We start from the raw sequence: 9,299 nt of genomic DNA, 5'->3' as shown, positions 1-9,299 counted from the left end.
TGTCCCTCAGCTCTTCAGCTCAAGGCGAGCACTCTACCACTTGAGCTACAGCGCCACTTCCGGTTTTCTGGTGGTTTATTGGAGATAGGAGTCTCATGGTCTCTCCTGCCCGGGCTGGCTTTGAACAGCGATCCTCAGATCTCAGCCTCCTGAGTAGCTAGGATTACAGGCGTAAGCCACAGCGCCCGGCTACATATATTTTTCTTTTACTGTTTAAGTATCTCCTGAACTCTGTTTTAATGGTTATAGAAATTAACACTGCCTTAGTGAAAGACTTGATATTTTATCCTTCTTTTTTTTTTGTTGGTCGTGAGACTTGAACTCTAAGCCTGAGCACTGTCCCTCAGCTCTTCAGCTCAAGGCAAGCACGCTACCTACCACTTGAGACACAATACCACTTCTGGTTTTCTGATGGTTTATTGGAGATAAGAATCTCATGGACTTTTCCTGCCTGAGCTGGCTTTGAGCCATGATCCTCAGATCTCAGCCTTCTGAATAGCTAGGATTATAGGCATGAGCCACCAGCGCCTGGCTTATGTTAGCCTTCTTAAGAACACAAAATCTGGGCTGGGAAGGTGGCTCAGTGGTAGAGTGCTTGCCTTGCATGCCTGAGGCCCTGGGTTTGATTCCTCAGCACCACATAAGCAAAAAGAAAAAAGCCGAAAGTGGCGCTGTGGCTCAAGCAGTAGAGTGCTAGCCTTGAGCTGAAGAGCTGAGGGACAGCACCCAGGCCGAGTTCAGGCTCCACAACCGGACCCAAAAACAAAAAAACACAAAATCTTCACTTTTTAATATTTATATCTAATATAATATTTATATCTAATAAAGCATTTATTAGATCTAATAAAGTTTTATTAGATCTTTTGATAAATCTATCTCTTCCTTGGTAGATTCACAGCCCTAAAAAAAGACATAATCCTCAAGTTAAATTATAGTCATATTAAGGAAAAAACTATTCTTTTCTTTCTTTTTTTCGAGGTGCTGGGTTTTAGAATGCAGGGCCTCAGTCTATGCTAGAGAGAGTACATTGAACTGTTATTACTAGCCTGAAAAATTAATTCTGAGCAAAATTTTCCCACATCTGATATAGTTCTAAGTCATAGAGAATTGTTAAAAGAGTTGCAGCTGGGCACTGGTGGCTCACGCCTATAATCCTAGCTACTCAGGAGGCTGAGATCTGAAGATCATGGTTCAAAGCCAGCCTGGGCAGGAAACTCTGTGGACTCTGATCTCCAAGAAAAACCACTAGAAAACTGGAAGTGGCACTGTGACTCAAGCGGTAGAGTGCTCACCTTGAGCTGAAGAGCGCAGGGACAGTGCCCAAGCCCAGAGTTCAAGCCCCACGGCCAACAACAAAAAAAAGAGTTGCTTATTCTGATCTGCAAATTCTTCTGTACCTATTTCTGTACGTCTAATTCTGGAAAGAAAATACGCATGCATTTGCTGAATGACTTCTATATACTTAGCATTATGTATGCGTCATGAGTGTTGAAAAAGAATGCAGGGAACCTCTCACAGTCTATAATAACATCACAAATGTTGTTTTTTTTCCCTCTTCACTAAAGTAGCTGTGATTTTTTTGAGCCTTGAAAGGAACAATAACAGGTCAACAAACTGCTTTAAGTCACAAAACAGCTCAAGTTGCATCATTTAAAGGTCTTCAAAAAGAGAAATACACATGAAAGGAGAAAGATGAGAAGAGCCCTTACTGCTATGCAACTTAATGTTGTTTAGTAAACAAGAAGAGTATCAGAAACAGAAACTGGTAAGGACTTTTTAGGTAAAAGGCAAATACAATTATATCAAGAGATAGAGAGGTAGGAAGGTTTCTCATTAAGGACAAATAATACATCCATATACATGATTTAACACTCAGTGCATACATATATAGCACACACACACATATATAAAGATATATATTACATATATAAAAGTGCATATTTTATACACTCACCTCTCTTTGTTTGGCCAAAGAGAAGGCTGGACTAAGTACATAGTATAAACATCTTAATTTTTAAACTAGAGTTCAGAACCAGACACTTCTTTTGTTATTACTAAGGAGTTATACAAAGGGATTACAATTCCATAAATTAGGTGAGTACAATGCTTCTTGGACAATAACACCCCTTCCTTTGCTTTCCCCCATCCCTCCATCCCTGCCCACAAGTTGCATTTTTTTTTTTTTTTTTGGTCCTTTGTGAGGCCTGAACTGAGCCTTGGCACTGTCCCTCAGCTCTTCAGCTCAAGGCTAGAGCTCTACCACTTGAGCTACAGTGCCATTTCTGGCAGTTTCTGCTTATGTGGTACTGAGGAATTGAACCCAGGGCCTCATGCATGCAAGGCAAGCGCTCTACTACTGCGCCACCTTCCCAGCCCCTGCACAGTTCATTTTTTACATAGTGTATATTAAACACTACGAATACATTTGCAGAACCTAACTCTTGACATGTCTCAAAATGTAAAAAGGAGTTAAGCACTGAACACTAAAACTTACTATGATAGTCACAAGATTGGCTTTTATTAAACTATTTTAGTCCCTTATAAACTACTTTAGTTCTTTGTTATCTGGTCTTGCATTTTAGAAAGTTGGCCTAGCAATGTAGCTCAGTGGTAGAGTGTAACCATGCTAAGAGCATTACGAAGAGCCACGAGAGAACCGTGACAGACCCTCCCTCTGCAACAGGCTACCAACAAGTATAAAACAAGGTCTTTCAGGCATTATCAAAGTACAAAAGTGTATATTTCATGACAAGTTAGTTTGCATATTTAAAAAATCAATCTGCAATATTTAAGAAATAGGAAAGTCTATTATATTTCATTAAAACTCAAGTATTAAGTGGATTATGTGACATCTGTACATAAGAGAGAAGTTAAGGTACAAATTTAGCTGTGGTTTAACAACAGATCAGCAAAAATCCCCACATCTGAGGCAATTCAAATTGCCAAGGAAGCAAACAAGTATTATTGACAGTTTCTAGGCCTACATGCTTGTTTTACTTTTTTTTTTTTTTTAGCTATTAGAATAAGAGTGAAAGTTACTCAATAATAACAAAAACAAAAGAAAGTTCTCTCACAGGTATTTCTTTGTCCAAATTATAGTTACTATGTGATATAACAGATTGACAATATCTCCTCAGTTTTGAAGGATTACATTAAAAAAAAATAAGCCAGGCATCAGTGGCTCACACCTGTAATCTTAGCTCCTAAGACATTTCAAGCTAGCCCAGGCAGAAGTATTTAAGATTTCATCTCTAACATTAAGAGGGCTAGATGTGTGGTTCAAGTGACAGAGTGCCACCTGTGATTGAAAAGAAAAACCCAAACGAGAGTGTGAGGCCCTGAGTTCAAGCCCTATTACCAGCAACAAAAGCCCCAAACAACAACAAAAAGATACCTATAAGAACTTACCAGTGGACCAGTGCTTGCCTAGCATACTGAGCAACATTGTTTGATAGCTGTTATACAGTAAAAACTGGGAAAGCAGTTAGTAATTTACATGACAGAAAGGCAAATAAATGCTCTTCATGTACCTCTAAAAACTCAAACTGATTAATAGTGGAATTCCTTCTTGTAACTGTCATGAAAGAGAGTTAGTAGGGGGAAAAAACCCTTTCTATTAATTTTTCTCTTGTGTGACTTTAAAGTCCCCAGAAAGGTGTCAAAAAGTTAAGAATAAATTTACCTTATTTTCTTCTAAAAATTTCAATTTGATAGACACATCACTGCGCATTTTATCATATTTTTCTTTATGTGCTTGGAACAGATGCTGTGACTGCTCAATTTTTGGCAAAGTGTTTGCATCACGTGGTCCAAGATTCAGTTCTTCCAAGTCAGTTCTATATGCATCATATTCAATCCTAGGAAGAAGAGATTAAGTGTTATGTACTACAAAGAAATGCATTCAAATGGGCTGGAAACAAGAATTAAGTTAATCTATCCCATATGTTTGTGAAATCAATATTTCTTTAAAAACAAAGAGCTACTAATGTAAGAATAGGGTGGAGATTGAAGATGTAATTCAGTGGTAGAGTGCTTGTTAGCAAGTGTGAGGCCCAGGATATGATACCCACCACGACAAAATACACACATACATACACAAAAAGAAAGTATGGTATAAGAATGAGCCAGGTGCTGGTGGCAAAATCAGAATCATAAAGTTTATATTCTAAAACTAAAGGTATTCAGATATCTATAGGGTGATATCTCCTAGTCTGGGAATACTTTACCACAAAAAGTAGAGGTGTGTGGGTGGTAAAGAATAATGGCAATCAGGGGAATAATTAACTAATTAGATATCTGAAAAAGCATCACAGAGTGGAATTAAAAAACTGTAATTAAATTTTAGAATTGTAAAAACTTACTGCATCGACTAGAGTAAGATTGGTAGAACACTGCAGAATGTAAACAGCAATGGGCCAATCAGAGAGGTGTAAGATAGCATGACCCATGAGGGAATTAATTCAGTATGTTGTAATCTGAAGTGATAACACAATAATTGGCAGAATTAAACAGTGACTTAACAGACAGGCGGACTGAGGTTGGGCAATACTATGCCCTGTTTAGCAGTGCAGATTTAACTGCGTTGTATGGGAAGCCACTGAAGAACTGTGATATATCAAGAAGCCAGCATAGATAGCTCTGTTCTGGAGAGAAAGGTGACCCTCGTAGCAGTGCAAGGAACGAGACTGGAGAAGTCTAACAAAGCACAAGAAATCAAACTACTTAGAACACCATAGACATGAGAAATCAGTCACTGAAGAAGGACAAAAAGACAGTGGTGCCAGGAAGACAGACACAAAAGACTTCTAGGGCAAGACTAAATTGGTACCAGGAATGAGCTAGTTAATTCATGAGTTCAGTAGTCAAACTCCACCGACCAGTGGCTCCAATGTCTTTAGCTAGTATTATCCTCTTTGTCATATGTAAATGGGAAGAATCTCCAGAAAACTTATGTGCTGTGTGCATGCACACATTTTAGAAACTAGACAGTGAAGAAAACCTTTAGAATGCTTATTATTACAGTTCAGTTAGAAGAGTTGCTAGAAGCAAATATACTAAAACTAAGAAAAAGAAAAAAGGTAGAACAAAGGCAGGATCCCACATCTCATGCCTGTAATTCCAGCTACTTGAGAGACAGAGGTAGAAGAATCACCATCTGAGGCCAGCTTGGGCAAAATACAAGACCCTTTCTGAAATATGACTACTAGCAAAAGGGGCTAGAGGAATGGTTCAGATGGCAGAGTGTGGCTCATAAATGCAATGCTATGTGTAAAAAACCCCAGTACTACATTAGGAGGGGGAAAAAAAAACTAAACCAAACTAAATTTAAAATTGCCCTTACAATAAATCACCACATGCTACTATTTTAAATATCCTTCAATGCTCTGGAGAACATTTAAACAGTAGCTAATGATTTCAGCATAGTTGAAGTTGTAATTCTGAGTTTATGCTCTTTAACTTTTTTTTCATTAAGTTTGTAGATGTGTCCAAATAAACTTCCCAAAGTGCTCAGTACTACCAAGGGCAGTGTGTACTAAGTTTTCCAAATGCAAGTCCTTCAAGACTGCATACATTAACAAAGTTAGTGAGGGTTACTTTAAGATTTATGTAAAACTTCTAGAAAACAGGTGTCCACATCTGAAACGTCTTCTACACAATTGACTCCCTTGTTGCTGCTGCTGAGTGTGGCTGTCAGAAGATCTGCGACACACAAAGCACACAAAGCGCCACAGGACTAGGAAATCCTTGTATACAATGCATAATAGGGAGCTTTAAAAGGCCACCCAGGCATTTGCCTAAATTGCCACTTTTTGTACTGATCAAATACATGACCTTTGCCCTAAAAGTCAGTAAGTTCTGGTTTTGATGGAGAAGAAAGTCAGTTCCTGAAACACTTCTAGATTCTTTTAGAATATTATTTCTCAGTAGGCAGTATTTCAGTGTTACAGCTTACCTAATCTGTAGCTACTATATTAACAGGAATCCAACCTTGTACCAAGCTTAAAGAATAAGATCATATGTTGTAATTTGAATAAAAGGATAAATGATGGGCTGGGATTGTTGTTAGTTTGTCAAGCATATACAGAAATTGTCTAAAGGTTTCCTTTAAGTAACCAGCTACCAAGCACATACAACTTGATTTATAGCTTTATAAATGCTCCAAATGAATTTATATGTTATATAAACTGAGATACCATCTTTTCAGTTAGGTTTCTCATTACAAGATGTGAACACTTTTTAAAAAAAAATATGACATGGGCTGGGAATGTGGCTCAGTGGTAGAGTCCCTGCCTCGTATGCATGAAGCCCTAGGTTGGATTCCTCAGTATTACACACAAAAAGCTGGAAGTAGTGCTCAAATGGTAGAATGTTAGCCTTGAGCCAAAAATATATGTTAAAATATATATTAAAAAACATGACATGATCATTGTTTTCTGGTGCTGGTGATTGAATCCTAGGTCCCTGCGCATGTTGGCCAAATATTCTATTACTGAGATGAAACTCCATTCTCCCAATTTTTATTTATTTTATATTTTATTTGTGCCAGTCCTGGGGCTTGAACTTAGTGCTGCCTTTGAGGTTTATCTCATCACTACCATAGCTCCACTTCCAGCTTTTCTTGGTGGTTAACTGAAAATGAGTCTCTCCACCACCAGGCACTGTCTCATGTCTGTAATTCTAGCTACTCAGGAAGATGAGATCTGAATCACACACACAGTTCAAAGCTAGCCCAGGCAGGAAAGTCTCAGAGTCTTATCTCCAATGAACTACTAGAAAGCTGGAAGTGGCGCTGTGGCTCAAAGTGGTAGAATACTAGCCTTGAGCAAAAGAGCTCAGGAACAGTGTCCATGCCCTGAGTTCAAGCCCTACAGCTGACAAAAAGGAAGAAAAAAAAGTCTCAAACTTTCCTGCCTGGGCTGGTTTTGAATCACTACTCTCAGATCTCAGCTTCCTGAGCAGCTAGGATAGGCATGAGCCACCAGCATCTAACCCTCCTCCCAGTTTTAAATTAATCCATATCAAGTATAAAAGTAGGAGCACATGGGCTCTAGTCTTGGCTTTGAAACCGACTATATGTGAGGGGAAGAGCCTTAATATTTGTCCCCTGTAAATAAAATATAAAATGTTTTATGTTTGCGACTTTATTAAAGTCATTGTCCTTCAATATGTGTCAATTTAAAAAGCTATTGTAGGAATAAAGACTGAAGGGAAAGACAGTATATGCTAAACAATTAAACTATATTTCTAATATAGGTAAATAAATTATTTTTTTATCTACCTATGAACTGGAGAAACAAAACAGATTCACATGTTTCTTAATTGGGAGTTGGGGGTGTATTTTTTTGGGGGGTCCGGTAGTGGGGCCTGAACTCTGGGCCTGGGCACTGTCCCTCAGCTCTTCAGCTCAAGGCTAGCGCTCTACCACTTGAGCCACAGCGCCACTTCCAACTTTTTTTTCTTTTTGCTTTTGTGGTGCTGAGGAATCGAACCCAGGGCATCATGCATGCAAGGCAAGTGCTCTACCACCTTCCCAGCCTGGGGGTGAATTTTTGAAACAAAAGCATTCTTATCTTCATGGGGCTGGGAAGGTGGCTTAGTGGTAGAGTGCTTCCCTTGCATGCATAAGGACCTGGGCTCGATTCCTCAGCATCACATAAGCAACAAAAGCCAGAAGTGGTGCTGTGGCTCAAGTGGTAGAGAGCTAGCCTTGAGCTGAAGAGCTGGGGGACAGTGCCCAGGCCCAGAGTTCAGGCCCCACAACTGGCAAAAAAAAAAAAAAAGAAAAAAAAAAATTCTCATCTTCAAAACTCACAAATATTAGAATTGAAAAGACTGGAAAATAAAGAGGCTTCAGATGGGGCTGGGAAGGTGGCTCAGTGGTAGAGCGCTTGCTTGCCTTGCATGCCTGAGGCCCTGGGTTTAAGCAAAAAAAAAAAAGCCGGAAGTGGCGCTGTGGCTCAAGTGGTAGGACGCTAGCCTTGAGCTGAAGAGCTGAGGGACAGTGCCTAGGCCCAGAGTCTCAGGCCCCACAACTGGACCAAAAAAAAAAAAAAAAGAGGCTTCAGATGATTAAAGACAAAAAAGGAAGAGTATCAAGTATGTACAAATTAGGAGATTATAAAGAATATTTGATATTTAGAAAAGAATCATGTAAAACTTATACAAATAAAATGCTTCATTCATACTGAATATGTATATAATGAATCCTTTGAAAAACATACTGTCCATGAAAGGAGTTAAACAGACTGGAAAACAATTCACTAGGAGTATTATCAAAGGCAAAATCATTAGAAGATTTTTTTACAGACAGATTCCTTCAATGTAAGTGAAGGAGATACTATTGAAAGATTCCTCTTGATTCTTTTCTCCCCCATTTTCTAGTTTTAATACTATGTTAATGATTCAAACAATAAATAGAAAAAAAAACATAAGACCTAGACCTGCACACACATACAAAAGCACTTAAACTGGGTATGGTGGTACATGCATTAAACTCCAGCACTCATAAAGATAATGTAGGAGAATTTTAACTTTGAGGTCAACCTGGACTACATAGCAAGACCTTATCTCAAACAACAACAAGAACAAGAGTATAAATATGTAACAATAAGAAGACTAGGTTTGTCACCTGTAGAGCAAAAGGTCAAAAAAGTCATGCTTCTAAAAGGTGAAGTTTGCATCCATCTTTAGCTACGGTATCAAATTTCACAGAAAAATATAATCGGAACCTCTAAGAGAACTGGACTGAAAAGTAAGGGGACTGAAAAGCCAGGGCATATGGTGGAAAAACTAGGCCTAGAATCAAAGCAGAATTTTTTTTTTTTTGCCAGTCATGGGGCCTGAACTCTGGGCCTGGGCACTGTCCCTCAGCTCTTCAGCTCAAGGCTAGCGCTCTACCACTGGAGCCAAGCACCACTTCCAGCTTTTTCTGCTTATGTTGTGCTGGGGAATCGAACCCAGGGCCTCAGGCATGCAAGGCAAGCACTCTACCACTGAGCCACCTTTCCAGCCCCAAAGCAGAAAAAATTTTATCATGGGTTTATCTCTTTTTAGACATTTGTAAGTATTTATAATATATATTTTATTCACATATCAAAATGGTTGTGATAGGGTATATGTATGAAATAAAGCATATGGAATACTTGCATTATAACAACTTCAACATATAAGGCAAATACTGAAAAGGCATGGTGGTGGATACTTGTAATCTCAGCACTCAGGAGGCAGAAGGAGAATCATGAATTCAAAGCCAGCTTAGGCTATATAATAAGACCCTGTCTAAAAAGACCAACAACAAA

At 38.8% G+C, this 9,299-nt stretch overlaps 1 protein-coding gene across 1 annotated transcript in view; it reads right to left on the bottom strand.

Annotated features, from left to right (window-relative positions):
* The window catches only part of Arfip1 (ADP-ribosylation factor interacting protein 1), a 35,016-nt gene that overhangs the window by 8,434 nt on the left and 17,283 nt on the right, over window positions 1-9,299 (bottom strand). Inside the window, exon 6 of the mRNA XM_013029787.1 lies at window positions 3,683-3,857. Within this exon, the coding sequence (XP_012885241.1) occupies window positions 3,683-3,857 (175 nt within the window). The remainder of the gene's footprint in view (window positions 1-3,682; window positions 3,858-9,299) is intronic.

This window comes from Dipodomys ordii, unplaced genomic scaffold (assembly GCF_000151885.1).
Source record: "Dipodomys ordii isolate 6190 unplaced genomic scaffold, Dord_2.0 Scaffold122, whole genome shotgun sequence".
NCBI classification, from domain to species: domain Eukaryota; kingdom Metazoa; phylum Chordata; class Mammalia; order Rodentia; family Heteromyidae; genus Dipodomys; species Dipodomys ordii.
This window is presented reverse-complemented; position numbering and strand designations above follow the sequence as displayed.